Source organism: Podarcis melisellensis (genome assembly GCF_964234715.1).
Source record: "Podarcis melisellensis genome assembly, chromosome: 15".
Classification (NCBI taxonomy): Eukaryota; Metazoa; Chordata; class Lepidosauria; order Squamata; family Lacertidae; genus Podarcis; species Podarcis melisellensis.
In genome coordinates this window covers 27,512,859-27,529,797 of record NC_138532.1, presented here as the reverse complement: position 1 = coordinate 27,529,797, position 16,939 = coordinate 27,512,859, and the positions used below count along the sequence as shown (strand labels likewise).

At 44.6% G+C, this 16,939-nt stretch overlaps 1 protein-coding gene across 2 annotated transcripts in view; it reads left to right on the top strand.

Moving 5' to 3' along the window:
• The first annotated feature begins 6,624 nt into the window (after positions 1 to 6,624).
• The window catches only part of PRDM10 (PR/SET domain 10), a 76,817-nt gene continuing 66,502 nt past the window's right edge, over positions 6,625 to 16,939 (top strand). The window contains exon 1 of one of the 2 annotated variants that reach the window (XM_081889751.1): positions 6,625 to 6,909. In XM_081889751.1, coding sequence (XP_081745877.1) covers positions 6,907 to 6,909 — 3 coding nt within the window. In that variant the 5' untranslated portion in view covers positions 6,625 to 6,906. The other variant, XM_081889750.1, reaches the window with a different exon arrangement.

Genomic DNA, 16,939 nt, shown 5'->3' with positions numbered 1-16,939 from the left:
TAATCTGGGGAACTGGGTTCGCGTCTCCGCTCCTCCACATGCAGCTGCTGGGTGACCTTGGGCTAGTCACACTTCTCTGAAGTCTCTCAGCCCCACTCACCTCACAGAGTGTTTGTTGTGGGGGAGGAAGGGAAAGGAGAATGTTAGCCGCTTTGAGACTCCTTCAGGTAGTGATAAAGAGGGATATCAAATCCAAACTCTTCTTCTCCCTCCCAACTCAACGCTTCTATAATTTCTTTGATTTCTCCGCACATACCCTACATCTATTCTGGGTTTCCCCAACCCTTATAGGATTTTTTCTTTATTAGATATTTTAGAATGTGACCCCCAACATGCTCCCACTGGGATCCTGCTGCCCTCCTTGAAGATACAAACTTGGAGCTAATTGGAGTCTCCAAACCTTCTGAACTAAGCAGTGATGGGTCGGACAAGCTCAAATGATTTTAAAGATTTGTTAAGCTAAAACTGTAATGTACAATTCATACAAATGTTCTCGCATGTCTGAGGCGAAGTCCTTCTTGCTTACTTAGTTCCTCCATTTCAGATATTACTTGCATCTATCTGACCATAGCCTTGCCCTATTTCCATCCAACTCAGGGTGTCTCTTTCTGATTGGTTCCCAAACCTGCCATTCGTCTCCTGAACACAGTTCATTGCTTATTACGGTCCTGGGCAAGAACATGACTTCATCCTGTCTTGCAATACACATGATCTGGCCCCGTTCCACTATTCTCTCTGAGATAGTCATCACGCTAGAACGCCTTAGCTAAGCAGTTTATTGCTGAAATCTGTAATGTAAGCATATTAGCTATTGAAATCCTACGTTCATCAGTTTCTACAACTGGAATGTCAGAAAAATGTTTTGCATGTTCCTTGGTATACTTCTGCTTTTGTCCTAAATTCCTATTTGCTTTTAGCTGAAACTTGATGCTAATTTCACGATTCCATGTCCCCATAATCTTGAACCCTCTCGATTTTCCCTTAATCATAAAATTATCCATCACCTATATCAGTGTTTCCCAAACTTGAGTCTCCAGCTGCCTTTAGACTACAATTCCCATCATCCCTGACCACTGGTCTGGCTAACTAGGAATGATGGGAGTTGTAGTCCAAAAACAGCTAGAGATTCAAGCTTGAGATACACTGACCTGAATTAATATGCACATTATTTTTCTCTTACACCAGCTATGGGGCGGGTGTGTGGGGAGACGAGAAGGAAAAGAAGTTCCATTGTGCAAGCCCTTGTGCTAATGGAGCTGCTTGGTTGGATATTGCGCCATGTTTCCTGGTATAAGGCACCCTCTTGTGTTGCTGTCTAAACTCTAAATGATAACTGGTGCAGTGATGACTACAGCTGAGATGGCATGAAGGAGATGAAGCTATAACATTTTACCGTATTTTTCGCTCTATAACACGCACCCGACCATAACACGCACATAGTTTTTAGAGGAGGAAAACAAGAAAAAAAAAATCTAAACGAAACAGTGAATGTATGATTTTTGTGGTTCATGCTGCGGCCACAGACATGTGATTTGACGGTGAGTTTTAGGGTAGTGAGTTTGGTATCCATGCTTTGTAACCATGTTTTTGCACCATTGTGGCCCCAGGCAACAGTGGGTGCGTGATTTTTTTTGGTGCAGGCTGTAACCATGGATCCTCTGCTCACGACTGCAGCAGATCACCCCGTCATCCGTAGGCATTTGCCGCATAACACACACAGACATTTCCCCTTACTTTCTAGGATGAAAAAAGTGAGTGTTATGGTGCAAAAAATACGGTAATTATTAAGGGAGGAAAGGCTACAACACGGGTGTTTTTTTAATTTAGAAAAAAGGCAATACAAGGGGGGGCAAATTATGCATGGTTCAGAGAAAGTGGATAGATCTCATACTATCTATCCCTTTTCCTCAATTTTCTCTTTTTGGACTTGAACTCTACAGCTCCTGGCTCTTAGCCAACCCCTGGGCTCATCCATTACAGAGGAGGCAAGCCACACGTCTTGCGAGTCTGAGATTTGGCTCAGACATGTTTTCTCTACATGTTTTACCCTACAAATGTAACTGTAACCACAAGATGAAGCCTGCCTTCAGATGACTGCTGTGAACTGAGTAAGAGGGGAAATAAAGGGGAAATCGCCAGGAAGAATCCCAGTCTGCACAAAGGCATCCTGGATTGCTTAAGTAAAAGACTGAAACCATCAACAGCTTCCTACAAGCTGAAAGGGAATGTGCTCTGCTGTTTTCTCACAAGCTGAGTGAGGAGGGATCATATTTAATCAATATATCCTCTCCTACCTTCCCAAACATTCCCACATTATTAAAAAATTTTTTTGGGGGGTTGTCTATTTGGGGCGGGGTTGTTTTAAATTGTTCTTAAGTGTTATGCTAATTTGTATTTTGAATTTGTATTTCAATTTTTGTCTTGTTTTGTAAGGCTGATTTAATATTCTACAGCCTTTTAAATAGGTTTGTGGGGGGAGTATTGTTTTGTTGTTTTGAACTATTTACTGGTGTTTCAACCTTGTATTTTCAACTTGTGAACTGCCCTGAGATCTTGTGATGAAGGGCCATACATAAATCTAAATACCGTATTTTTCGCCCTATATGACGCACTTTTCCCCCTCCAAAAATGAAGGGGAAATGTGTGTGTGTCCTATGGGGCGAATGCAGGCTTTCGCTGAAGCCTGGAGAGGTTTCAGGAAGCTATCTGCAAGCCTTGGAAGCCCGCAGGAGTTCCCGCCGGGCTCCCAAGGCTTGCAGCCTGCAGCCCGAAACCCGGGGAGCGCAGCAGAGTGTGCCCCGGGCTTCGGGCAGATATCCGCAAGCCTGGGGAAAACGTGGGAGTTCCCGCAGGGCTCCCAAGGCTTGCGGATAGTAGCCTGTTCTGGGGGCTGGGGTCAGGGGAATCTCGGGCTTTCCCCGCCCCAGCCCTGCGCCTGGGGGGAAATAATTTTTTTTTCTTTATTCCCCCCCCCCCAACAAAAAACTAGGTGCGCCCTATAGGGCGAAAAATACAGTAAATAAAATACTAGAAGCTGGGGGTGACCCAAGACAGACAAAAGGAAACACTTTTCCCCCCACACAGTACAGAGCTACACTACAGAATTTGCTACCACAAGTTTTAGTGTTGGCCACCAATTGGGTTGGCTTTCAAAGGGGATTATACAAATTCATGGAGGGATAGGGCTATTGGTGGCTACTGGCCATGATGGCTGTGCACCAGCTCCAGCATCAAAGGTGGCATGTCTCCAAACATTGGTTGCTGTGGAACACAAGTGAAACATGTTCCGATTGCTTGCTGCCCATAGGCAGCTGGTTGGGCACTGTAGGAACAGCATTCTGGTTGAATGGGCCTTTGGCCAGATACAGGTCTGATCAAAACTCATGGTCTTAATGGAAACAAGTTTTGGAGTCAGTATGCCAGTGAACAGGGGATGTGGGCTTGCCGATCAGAAGGTCATTGGTTCGAATCCCTGCGATGGGGTGAGCTCCCGTTGCTCGGTCCCAGCTCCTGCCAACCTAGCAGTTCAAAAGCACGTCAGAGTGCAAGTAGATAAATAAGTACCGCTTCTGCGGAAAGGTAAACGGCATTTCCGTGCACTGCTCTGGTTTTCCAGAAGTGGCTTAGTCATGCTGGCCACATGACCCGGAAGCTGTACGCCAGCTCCCTCAGCCAATAAAGCGAGATGAGCGCTGCAACCCCAGAGTCAGTCACAACTGGACCTAATGGCCAGGGGTCCCTTTACCTTTACCTTATGCCAGTGAACATCAGTCACTTGGCAGCAACAGCAAGAAAAGGCAACTGCCTTAAGTCCGGCTTCCTCAAAACATCTAGTCAGTCACTGCAGGAAACAGAATACTGGGCTAAATGGAAGTTGGGTCTGATTTAGTTTGTTCCCTGTTGTCTATAAGATGATCAAATAGAAAGTCGTTTGCTTAAGACACCAGAAAGCCTTGGCTAGTCAAGGGTAGGCAATATTGGGCTAAACAGACAAGCGTTTCATCTGATGTGCATCATGTGACCTTATAGTGCCCCATCTCCACTTTGGTTGTAACAGAGATGCAGTGTGCTTAACTGAACCCAGAGGGCAAGCGTAGCAAGCAAGATGGTTCTGGCAGAGTTAAATATGTTTTTTGTTTCAAATGTTAAGAAACAAGACTGAACGTCACCGAAGGAAAATGACAAACCGATGATGGATTATACAATTTTAATGCTCAAACTCCAGAACTTCCTTCATACAAATAGCCATTACGTACATGAATAGTCCCAGTAAAGTTAAATTTTTCATTGTGCAATTATTCATTTAAGGACCTGCAGGATCAGACGTACCATTTCTTTCAGGAAATATTTACCCCACCCACTCACCCACTCCACTTACAAATTCAAGGCCAGGATTCTGCTAGAACTCATGCTGGGGTTTCATTATATACAATTCCCAGTACAGAAAAAGAAGCGGTTTTTAATATCAAATCCGTATCCTTGCCAAGGTGTTTGTTTTCTGCTTAGTGCTCTCTAATTGATAAAATCATGTGAGCAGTTGGTAGACCCAAGAAATCACTGACACACATATCATCTGATACCAAGACAGAAATACGTTATTAAATGCTGGTAAATTCAGCTTACATTTTGCAAGCATAGATGGATGTTCCTGGCTGCTGTCAGAAATACGATTCCCAGTGCAAACAGGAGAGGGATAATGGAACTCCCAATAGCCCAAATTCCTCTCTGTATGTGACTTCATTTATTCTGCACTGGAGCACTGACTTCTATGTTAGGGGGAAGAAGCTGACTGAGTGGATGTGAGGAATGGTTTATGCTTCTTTGGGGGAGAAATATGTGGTACAGGTTGTCATGGATGGGGTGATGCAGCCGCTTCTTAAGAAGCCCTTCCCAGATCCAGAGTGTGACAGCTACCACATGTTTCACAAATATCCCTTTCAGGTGCAATGCTCTTGAGAGGGTGGTGGATGTCCAACTTGAGATGTGCATGGAGGAAACATTAGCTTGACCCATCTCAGCTGGGCTTCGGCAGAAATGCCAAAGCTGGCTGATTTTTAGCAGGACCAACAGAGACTGAATGCTGACAAGGTGGAAGGGTGGGTGTTTTCTTCTATTTGGGAATTGGGAGTGGGCAACCTCTTTGTGATAGGGTTGCAATGGCCTTGAAGCAGGAGGTGTGTAGCTTGGTGGTAATCCTGAATCCAGTGTTGTCATTAGAAGTTCAAGTGGCTAGGAGTACTTACCTCCAGCTCTAGCTGGTTCACCAGCTACTCCTGGACCAGGATAGCCCAGCCACAGTAATCCATGCCCTGCCAACCTCCCATTTTACTCTAATGCACATTATATGGAGCTACCCTTGAAGATGGTCTGGACCAAGGGGAAGCAGTTATGCCAGATTGATTAACGCAACCCTCAAGTTTTTCTGCACGATAGCAGCAACATCTGTGACAGCCTACGTAACTCATAGCTCTGTTAAACTAGAGATAACTGTTCACACGAATGTGGTGGCCTGGGGTATTGCTTTCCTGAATCCTGATGATACCATTTGCAACAGAGGATGGGCAAAGGAGCAGCCTCTACTTCCAGTTCTGAGCAAAACCAGAGATGTGTAAGATGCTGTTTTAGAGCACTATTCCCCTCACAACTAGAGTCCCAAGATTCACAGCAACATTTAAAGGTCCGCTCTTCAATTGTTACTTGCAAAGGAAGAAATTTCCTTTCCCATTTTTAAAGCATTAGTTGCAGGTTCTCTTTGGGATTGCCAGTGTGGCACCCTTCAGATATAATCCCTGACAACTGGACATGCTGGCTGGGGCTGGTGGGAGTTGCAGTCCTAGGCTATGTGCCTCTGACAAGCGTACTGAGTACATGAGCTCATTCAGTTACTTAGAACATTAGTCAGTGTGCAGGACTAGTGCGCTGCCAATAGGTATAGGTGCTCCTAAATATCACATGGGGAGGGGGATGAGACTATGTCCCTTTATTAGGGTCGCCACTTAGGCATTGCCGAAAAAAAGCACAACCAAAAGAGGAAATTGGTCTCCATGAGCTAAAACATGCAAATTTAGTATGTCTCTGTGTGGAACAAGACTCTGAACAAGTGAGCTGTGTATCTGCTCAGTCTGCTGCCCATGTGCTATTTATTGATGTGCACCTTTAGAGCCCCTGCTGCTCTCCCTTCTTAAGGTTTTATAGGTTTGGATAGGACTTAGGTGTGGGAGCCTTTCAAATAGAAGAGGTAAGGCCATAGCAACAGCCTGCTGGATCAGGCCTATGGCCCACCTAGACCAGCATCTTGTTTTCACAGTGGCCAACGAGATGCCTCTGTAAAACCTTGCCATCATGGCTAGTAGCCGCCGATAGCCCTCTCCTCCCTTAATGCGCCTAACCCTCTTTTAACGTCTTCTAGGTTAGATCCCAATGGGAATCATCATTCGGGAAGGAGAGTTTTCTTACTCCTCTCCAGCAGGTGTCGCTTCTCATCCCCTGCAAGCAGCTATAACCCTCTTTTCGCCACCCCACCTGCAGGGGGCGCTGCTAAACGCGCTCCCGTCGCTCCCTTTTTCCTACAGGGGGCGCTGGCCCGAGTCACGTTTACCGCCCTGCTAGAAACGCTCGAATTAAGACGACGTTCGCGATTGGTGGGCGGCCCCCTTGCAACGATGCGGCAGGATGAGAGCTTTGCCGTGATTGGCAGACCGAGGTCCCCGAGTTCTGCTGGCCCAAAGGCATATAGAGAGTGTGGGGTCTCTCTCCCCACAAATTTGAAGCCCCCCTCCCTGAATTTTCCGTTTTGTTATGTAGCCTGCGTAGTCATCCTAGAGATGTTTTCCGCGTCATCCCTTAAAATAAGCGTGGCGGCGTACCAATCAGCTCGCGGCCCCGGCTGCGGTTGCTAGGCAGATTATGGTAATAAGTCTGGGCAACCTCTCCCCCCCCTCCCGCTCTGCAGCTACCATTGTGAGGTGAGGACAGGTGGGCGGATTTGGTTTGCGGCGGGCCTTGGGAGACGGTCCGGACACGACACCGCCACTGAACCCCCTCAGGTAATGCGATGGGACGGCCCGAGTAGGGAGCGCGTGCCGGGGCTCCCGCAGGGCTCCGGCAAGGGTTTTGGGGGTTGTTGTTTTAGTCGCACCCAAGATGGCGCCGGGACCGGGACAAACCGTTCGCTCCCGCGGGTGGGGGATAAGGGTTAGGGCGCTGCCATTCCCCCCTCCCTGCCGGAGAGGTACAGTCCGCTCCCCCCTCCCCGCCCTGATCGGGATACCCCATCCGCCCCGGACGGGGGGAGAAAGGGCTGCCCCCGTCTGCGCCTCTCCCCCCTCCCCGCTTGGTATAGTCCGGGCCCCAGCACCTCACTGGAGCAGGGGGGGTGTCGAAGCCATTTTAATGCCCCCTTCCCTCCCCAACATTTCCACCCACCCCACCCTAGGCAGCTCTTTTCCCCTCCCCCGTGCTTGGATCATTCTTCTCGGCGGCTTGTGCAACTCGTCCCCCACTTAAACACCTTCGCACGGTGCAGGCTCGATCTCCTCTCTATCTCTCTCCCCTCCTATCGCCCAGAGTGGTTGGGACGGCCGCGGGTGGCCGTTGGGCGCGAGCGGATGGGCCTTACTGACGCCCTCGCGCTGAGGGCAGGCGAGGGGGGTAGCCGGAGGCGCCCGAGGCGCGGAACTGATTCTTCCCTTTGATTGGCTGCTGACTTTTGCGCGCCTCTCGCGCCTTAGGCTGCGCGGGGCAAGGGGGGGGATGGTCCTGCACGAATGGCCAAAAGGCCTCTCGCTCAGTGTCCCCTTCCCGCTTTTTTTTGCCACTCGTTGGATGTTAATGTGTGGTAAAAAAAAATGCCCCTCACGTTTAATATTGGTTGAATGACGACGTCCATTTCGTCTCTATACGACAGCAGGGGTGGTGTTGGTGTTAAAAAGTGGTCAGCTATATGGCTAGTAAAGGCACCCGTTTTACCACAGTTCTAAGCAATTGTTGGAGGCCGGGTTGTGGTAAAAAGTTTCCCTGCCACCTGTGTGGTTGGTAAATCTGCCCATTAAAACCTTTTCTTGCTATCCGATAGGGTTGAAAGTCATGACTGTTTTACCACACATCTCTTCACACACATTGGCTGTGGTCATACCATCCGACAGAATTGATACAAATCCCATTTTAGTGTTCCATTGCTTTCACACGTTGGCAGTTGGCACATGGTAAAAGCTTCCCTCCCAAATTTGAATGAGGCAACCATTTTACCACACATTTCCACTGCACGTGGCAACAAATTTTCTTCCCATTTGTTAAGGATGAATTGGACGTCTGACTTGCTCCCATTCTTTTATTTGTTTATTTTAAAGTGTTTACACAGTACAAGTCTCTTAGGGTAGCTCACACAAGTGATCAGGAATATGCCATGCTTGTTGGTCCATAGTATAAATTAGCTGTTCTTCAACAACTCCTTTGGCTTTCATCTGATGTGGCAGTTGGTATGTGTTTTAAAAGGATGGTGCAGATGACCAAATCTTTGAATTGCATAAAGGCATTTTATTTGGATAGTTGGAAAAAAATTTCTTACCATTCTGTTAGGGTTAATGTAGGTGGTCAAACTTACCTCAGTATTTTACTACACTTTACCCCACATCGCCTATTATCATATGAGTTTCCTGCTGCTTGAGCTGCTTGTTTCCATTTCTCATTGCCAATGGTTCTCTTAGTGTTTCTGCAGAATACCTGCTTCCAGTAGTGCTATGTGATGAATGCTGTAAAATCTGAATGGGGGACGCATGTCTGTAAATACATTAAGTCGTACTTGTTCCTTTAGAATACTTAAATTCTGCCCTATAGCCCCAAGATGCACATAAAAGAACATAAAAGCCTGTTGGTTCAATTCAAATTCCTGTCTAGTTCAGCATCTTGTTCTCACAGGGGCCAGACACAGATGCCTATTGGAAACCCACAAGCAGAACCTGAGTGAAACAAGTGCTCTTGAACCCACAATTCCAGCAACTAATGGAGCTCAACTTCCTCCAACTGTGGAGATTTAAAAAAAGTAAAATCAGGTGGGAAGGGCGGTGCAGCAATAAGCCTAAGCCTTAAACATTTAAAAGCATTTTTAAAAATGGAGCTAAAACCATAAAACTTAACTAAAAGGTAGTGGTCGCCATCTTGTCTTCTGACTGTGGAGGTAGAACATAGCCACTGGTGGTCTTCTCCTCCATGAATTTGTCCAATCTTTTAAAACCACCCAGTTTGATAGCCATCACTACTTGTGAGAGCAAATTCTGTAGTTTTAATTGTGTGCTGCGTGAAGAAGAAACTGCTCAAAGCAGCACCCAAAACTTTCCCAAAATCTCACTCAAATCTAGGACAGGAACAGAATATGACAATTCATATAGAACCAGGATAATTCACTCAGCGTTTATTGTTTTCATCCTTGTTCATGCCAGGAAGCAGCTCCCACCAAAACTGATTGGGGCTGAGTACTGTACATATCTGGATCTCGCTCCACCTGTGCTGAAAGCCATCTTACCTTGATGGTAGTTGTCAGGCAACATCGTAATCCTCTCTTTGACACAGGAAGCAGGGAGTATAAAACAAAACATTGGCATGCAGAGCTTAGTCACTCACTGTGTATAAATATAACCTGTTGGTAATGAACAGGTTGATTTTTTGACCAGATGATGTCAGCTTCTGTGATGTATGGTTGCTACAGCAACTGTGCTACCCCATGGCAACCACCTGACAACTTCCACAGCAGAAATGGGGGCATTCAAGTCAATGGCAGTATGGAATTGCTAACATGAGCTATTTTGTTCAAATATTCCAATACCGTAATTCATTATCAGCTCGTTAGTACTTGCACATTTTACTGCAATCCCTGTAGTATTGACATCAACTGGGTGTGTCATCACCCACAAAGGGATGCAAGTCATCTTGGGAAGTGGGGGAGCAGTTGGTCCTTAGAAGCTGCAGCAGGGTGGCATGAGTTGTGGCTCTTCCATGCAAGCGTGTGATTCAGTTGCACACTGCAATTTGGGGAAGAGCTTATGATAAAAAGGCAGAGCTAAGATGGCAGATCCAACAGGCCAGTTTTTTAAACATAAACCATGTTTGCAATGCAAGATTCAGATTTACCCAAGGGGTCCATTCTGAATGTCATTGTGATTGACACTGAATTTGTTTTCTACTTTGATTCCAATTCTTGCTGTATATGGCTGGTACCAAAGAACTGTACAGTGGTGAGTTATAGCTTCATCCATAGATCATCATAGCCAATGATTGCTTTCTGTTCAGTACCTGAAGCCCAGGTTATGCGTCACTGGCATGGCGTTGGTCACATGATTTACCAGTTTGTGTTGGTCTGTAGCCATACTTGGTATGTTTTTACCATAAGCTCCCCCACCACCCCTGATTTGTTCATGTCCTACCCCTGCCATTGTCCCAGTGGGCTTATCTTTCTTATTCCAAACAAAAAAAAAATCCTTCCAGTAGCACTTTAGAGACCAACAAAGTTTGTTACTGGTATGAGCTTTTGTGTGCATGCATGCTTCTTCATACCAATAACAAACTTAGTAGGTCTCTAAGGTGCTACGGGAAGGAATTTTTTTATTTTGTTTCGACTACAGCAGACCAGCACGGCTACCTACTTTCTCATTCTACTTTCCTTTATTTTAAAGTGATATGATGCTTTCTAAACACCTGGCTATTAAAGAATTTTATAAGTGCATTCAGAAAGTGAGTGATGGCCTATGCCATCTATCCATGTTAAGTACCCCATTATGTTCTTAGTTCCAAGTCTCTTTAATGGAAAGAGAAATTACATTGATTTCAGCATCTCAGTTTCAATCACTAGCTGCCACCACGTATTAACCTGCACATAGTGGATATACTCAGAATTGTTCTGTGTCATTTTACTTTTTGGATATTTTTGTTCATTTGGGGAAAATAAAGCCATTATTGGATCTGCTGTCTTTTGGGATAGGTTGAATGCTTTTCATAGAATTATCTTAAGAGGGGGAAAGTGAACAATAAATTGCCACAATTGAAACATATAGATAGGACATTTCTCCCCGGGTGCTGAATGCGGAAGATGTATCACGATTAATACTGTACAAAAAAGTACATGTTCACTACAGTCGGTTTCTTTTAGTTACAAAAAAACAGTATCTGTTTGCTACAAATGGCAGTGATCAAGGTTCTTGCTCATTCTAATCCCCTCTTATGTAGGATTACATGAATTTGTACCAATACACTGCAAGAAGCAAGACTCTGTGTACTAAATTATGCATCAGTGTAACAGAAATTGAGTCAAGCAAACCCATGTGTCACATCTATGGTCCCTGGGGACCCCCAGGATATTCCAAGGGGGCCAAAAGTGAAAATCACGTAAATGAGAGGCCATGGCACAAGGCTAGGGGGCCACAGAGGGAAGTGACCGGGGGGGGGGGAAATATTTTTTTAATTAAAAGATATCCTGACTGACTGGCTATCCGCCAATCACAAGTGGGTAAGGGGGTGGCCCACCAGGGCCTAGCACTCCTTTTTGCCACGTGCATTTTATTTGAGCTCCTGGTTTGTTTCCGGAGGGAGTGGGCGATTGCTGAGACTCCCATTTTGACCAGTAGAGCCCACGATCCAGAACCCCTAAGTCATGTAAGTGTGGTGGTGGTGTGGCAAGGGGTAGGTCTGGGTGAGCCAGAGCTGCTTGTTGCTGCCACAAGAGCTGGGCCTGGTGGCAGCCTGGACCTGACTCACTAGGCACTGCAATCCACCCCAGCGCCCAGTGGATCAGGCCCCATCAGTAGCGTCAGCTCGGCTCTGCAAGGCGCGGGGTGAAATCCACCCCAGAGTCTAGCCGAGTGGGGTTGTCGGGTGCTGCTGACTTGCATCTAATAACTTAACTATTCAGAAGAAAGCTGCACTGAGTTCTGTGGGTCTTACTCCTAGGTGTGGGACTATAGTGTTTTATCTAGGCAGCCTGGACTCCTCCTACCAGGTCAGTGAGGATAACATGCTTTTTAAAATTCTCCCATATATGCAGAACTCCTTGTGAGCCTTTTGAAATGTATCCAAAAGAGGGTTTCCCCCCTCTTTGTGAAATAAATGGGGTCAATTAAGTAGTGTTTACTTTTTATAATACAGTGGTACCTCGGGTTAAGTACTTAATTCGTTCCAGAGGTCCGTTCTTAACTTGAAGCACCACCGGAGCACGATTTCTGTTCTCATCCTGAAGCAAAGTTCTTAAGCCAAGGTACTATTTCTGGGTTAGCGGAGTCTGTAACCTGAAGCATCTGTAACCCGAGGTAGCACTGTACATGGAAGATCTCCCTTGGGAGGTTCTGGATGCTCCTTCCTTGGAGGTTTCTAAACAGAGGTTGGATGGCCATCTGTCATGGATGCTTTAGCTGAGTTTCCTACATTGCAGAGTGGGGTGCACTAGAAAGATGACCCTTCCAGCTCTATGATTCTATGTTTTTCTGCTTCAACAATATTACATTATGTTCCTATCATTTTATGTAATTGTATTTTGTATAAATGATAAAAATTATGAATAAAACATGTTCCGTTTACAAGCAAAACATTTAAATAGTTTACTTTCTACCGGTATGACAGAGTGGGGGGCCACAGGAAGGAAACACAGGTCGGAAGGGGGCCAGGGTTGGAAAAAGGTTGGGAAACACTGATCTAGAGTATATTGTTATAAGTGGGGGGTAGGGTGGAAGATAGGACAAAGCTTGAGTTTAGAGTTCAGTTGCAGTGATGTGACGTAGAAGTAAAGTAGCAAGCTAGAGAGAGTCAGAGCAGCATTTGAGAGCAATGTTTGATTTTGGTTTTAACCCAAGACTGCAGCTGTGGGAGAAACAAGACCCTTTTGGAGTGTTAACCCCTCTATCACAGGCACAGGTTGTATATCTTTGTAAATAAATCATGTCATAAAGACACCCCACAGCCTCCGCTGTGCCTCATTCCTAAAGGAAAAATGAAGCCTGTTAAGCACCTGGAACCCCTGGAATCTCACACTGTGCAGATATCATGGTGGCGTGCAGCAATATTTTACAAATTAAGCAAACATGCAAATAGCTACAAATACTGCATCATTTATTTTGCTATCAAGATTCTAGATTTTTCAAGAATTTGGAATAGTGATTAGTACTATAGGAAGTACAATGGGGGAATGCAATAGGAGAGCTGTAGGAACAGAAGTCAATGTAAAAAGGTAAAGGTACCCCTGACCATTAAGTCCAGTGGCAGATGACTCTGGAGAAACAGCTATACAGTATTTGAGGCACTGAGTACAGTATCTGTTTTCAGGAGCGATTTGGCACCTCTGACTGAAAGACTTCAGTAGAGCAGGGAGAGACGTCTACCTAAGACCCTAAAGAGCTACACCCAGTCTAGTACCACATAGATGATTCTTCTTCTTCTTCTTCTTCTTCTTCTTCTTCTTCTTCTTCTTCTTCTTCTTCTTCGCCTTCGCCTTCGCCTTATGGGCTGTGTTCAGGCTAATATGTACTCATTGAACACACAGTTTTTAAAAAAGTTATATATAAGCAAACAGAACAGTATTTATTGTCAAGAGAGTGGCAATAACATAGCAGAGACGTGGGCCCTGAAATTGTAGCTTAACCTGAGGCCTTCATTTCCTTCAATAGTTTATCTCTGGATAGTATCTAAGAATGGGTAGGTATAGATGAAGGCCAATGATCTGTTCAAGACACCGAGGAACTAATTTCTCACCACTGGAACTCACCGAGTTAGTTTCTCACCGAGGAAATTAGTTTCTCACCGAGGAACTAATTTCTCACCCTTAGCCCTTCTTTGAGTTTCTTGGATTTTACTAGTCACTTGCTGCTTGATTTGGATTTCTGCAGCCATAATGTGTAGAAGTGTAGTAAAAAGAAAAGGACAGCAGACATAACTGTCCACATGCCATATACTGTGATGCAGTTATACATATGAATGGAATTTACAAAAACCTGGATAAAAAGGGGTGCTTAGCAAGTGTATAGGATCCTATGGGAAAGCCATTGAATGGCCAACACTTATAAATGAAAATATTTTGGTCAGGGGCTTTTATGTTGCTGCTATTACACACACACACACACACTTTTTTTTTGCTATTGTGCTGTTGCTATGTAGTTTTACCCTGAGTTGGGCTGCAGTCCTATACACACATGCTTCAAAACACATACCTGGTTGCAAACATACTGAACTCCGTGGGGATAACCTCTGAATTGACACCTATAGATTGCACCGTTAAGCACTGATTTGCTGTTGTAGCACATTTGAAAACAGAATGACTAGGGCAAAAATATATATCATTTACATAACGCAGGTGGGTGGTGACATGTCTGTATTTCCCCAGGTATATGCTTTATATTAAATTGTGTAAACCTGCTGGCTGTTGTTTGGATCCATGCAAAATAAACCCATTATGATTTCCTTCACATTAACTTACCCGGTAGTAGTCAAGCACATTTCTAATGTATTTCTGGCCACCTGCAGTCATTGCCAGCTGTGCAAACCAAATTGTAACGAACTTGCAAAGGCAGCTGCAGTGCAAGGCACTTTTAAGACCAGGGGTTTATTTATTTTTATCTGTGGAGAATGTTAATAGATCTGCTTACCAATTTTGTGTGCTGAATAAGTAATAAAAGAAGAAAGAAATTGTTGGAGAGTAAATTAAAAATGTAGCTTTCTGTACTAAATAGTTACCTTTCTTCTTTGGCAAATCCTGTGCAAATGAGATAGTTTAGCAGATGTAATTATTTTGGAATCATTGAGTGTGTCTGCTTCTTGAAGGGAAATTGTTCCCATCATTGCCTGTTCTAGATGTTCAAATGACATGAGCTGAATCTCTTGCAATCATGAAATTGTGTGAAAGTAATGAGGGGATTGGAGAGGTGGGAAGAAGTGACTAGCAATTTGCTTTTCAATGGAACTGAGCAGAGCAGAAGTATGAATGTCCTAATCATGCATTGCATTATTGGATTTGAAGGCTTTTATTGTATAATATATTGTTATATAACTCTAGCAGCAGTCCGAAAGTTTGCTCCGATAGAAAAATGGACTTCCCTCTTTCTTCATTGATTTTAAGGGAAGCTCAACAGAAGTTGGTACCTTTTCCTTGTCATCTTGAATTAGAGAAAACAAGTGAGACCTACAACAATAAAAGAAATTTTGTGGTGCAGTCTGTACAGAGCTTGGAAAATCTTAGTCATTTGGTCCATCTTATGTTATGATAACACCAGTGTGGTGTTAGCCAGCCCATCATTCCTTCTTTCAAAATACTTCATTCCATCTCACCAAAGATACTCAACATTCTGTAGCCACTGAGCATGCTCAGTCATGACTGTACTATTTGGGGATGATTTCCACCCCCACTTAGATTTTCATTCTTAAATATTTTCTTCTTCTTCTGCAAACTTTGGCTTTCCCCTGGGCACACTGATACATTCCTCTCTTTTTTTCTTCAGGAGCCCCATTTTGATTACATAGAAGTCATAGCACCTGAGTTTGCTATTAGTGTAGATGCTTCTCTCCCCTCCTGTAGAATAATAATTTAGGCACTTTTATAATACTGATATGAGCAATATGCTTCAACATCATAGTAGTGCTCTGCATCTATAATTGCCAGGTCCCTAGCATTCCATCCCAACAGAATGCAAGTCGGACTATGCAGATCTGATCTGATTGGCGTGGAATATCTTTTAGGACAGCGGACCATCTCCCGATGATTCAAATGCATACTTTATTTATGACATATAAATTAATAGCTGCCAATTGTTCTTACGCAGAAATGAAAAGTTCTGCATTGGGTGACAATAGCAATGGGTCTGAAACCTGCCCACCACACCTGATACTGAATGGCCTGGACACTTAAGCAAGGAAGTTGCCTGGGAAGTTTCAGTGCAAATTGGTACGCAGTTCACATATTGCTCCTTCAAATACGTACACTATACACTATAAATATATGTACTATATAGTGCTCTCTGCAAGTATGTACACTATGAACACCCATCCTGTGACAGCACCAGAAAAAAAGGGGGAGGCACAGAAGGGGCAAAGTACATTTCTAGGTGCACAAGTTGTGTCCCACATGTTAAGATCTCGGAAAGAAAATAATCTATCAGTAATGAGTCCAGCAATGGGTGGGCAGGGTGAGTGTGAGCTCCTTGTTTGCCCCCCTCTGGTGCCACCAACGACTCTTATCTGTACCTTACCTGGCATAATTTTGCTAGTAACTGTTAGTATTTGAGGGGTGGGATGGAAAAAGAATTTTGCTAATGGTTAATAGTTCAAAAATAATCTCTGCCTGACAAAGGAGGGTTTTGTCCCACTAATCTGCTAAACACATATGGATAACAATTGGCTTAACTACCTGAAGCCATTTCCTGCTACAGCCAGCCTCCCCTGTTTCAATCTTGTGCCCAAATTCTCTTTCTGCCCCACTAATGATATATAATTTCTGTGGTCGTAAATGCCTGATTTCAGCTATCCAGCCAAAAACCACCACTGCCAGTTTCTTGAAATAATAGGTGTGCTTGATGAATGACAATGCAGAAAGGAGACAGCAGTCATGACCCACTAGTCAATGAGGCTATAAACCTATAGCACTTTGCTGCCATATCCTTGTCAAAGGCTCTCAGGAAGTACACTGACTTCCCCTCCTGTACATACTGTGATAATTAAACTAAGTGTGGGATGTAGCTTTTTGCAGGCGTTCGTGGTGCTGCTTCTAAGAACAATGAACCACTTTGATCTGAAAGTCTGCACAACAACCTGGAGCATAATTCTATACGAAACTTGCCTCTCGCGGTAATCTTGCAGCCTTTGCATATGGCTTGTGGTGAAAGAACATTCAGGGCTTGGCAGCAGAGACATAAAATGAATAGCAATTGCTGAAGTTGCTTCAGGGAGCACCAACCTGGGTGCCTGCTCCTCTGTA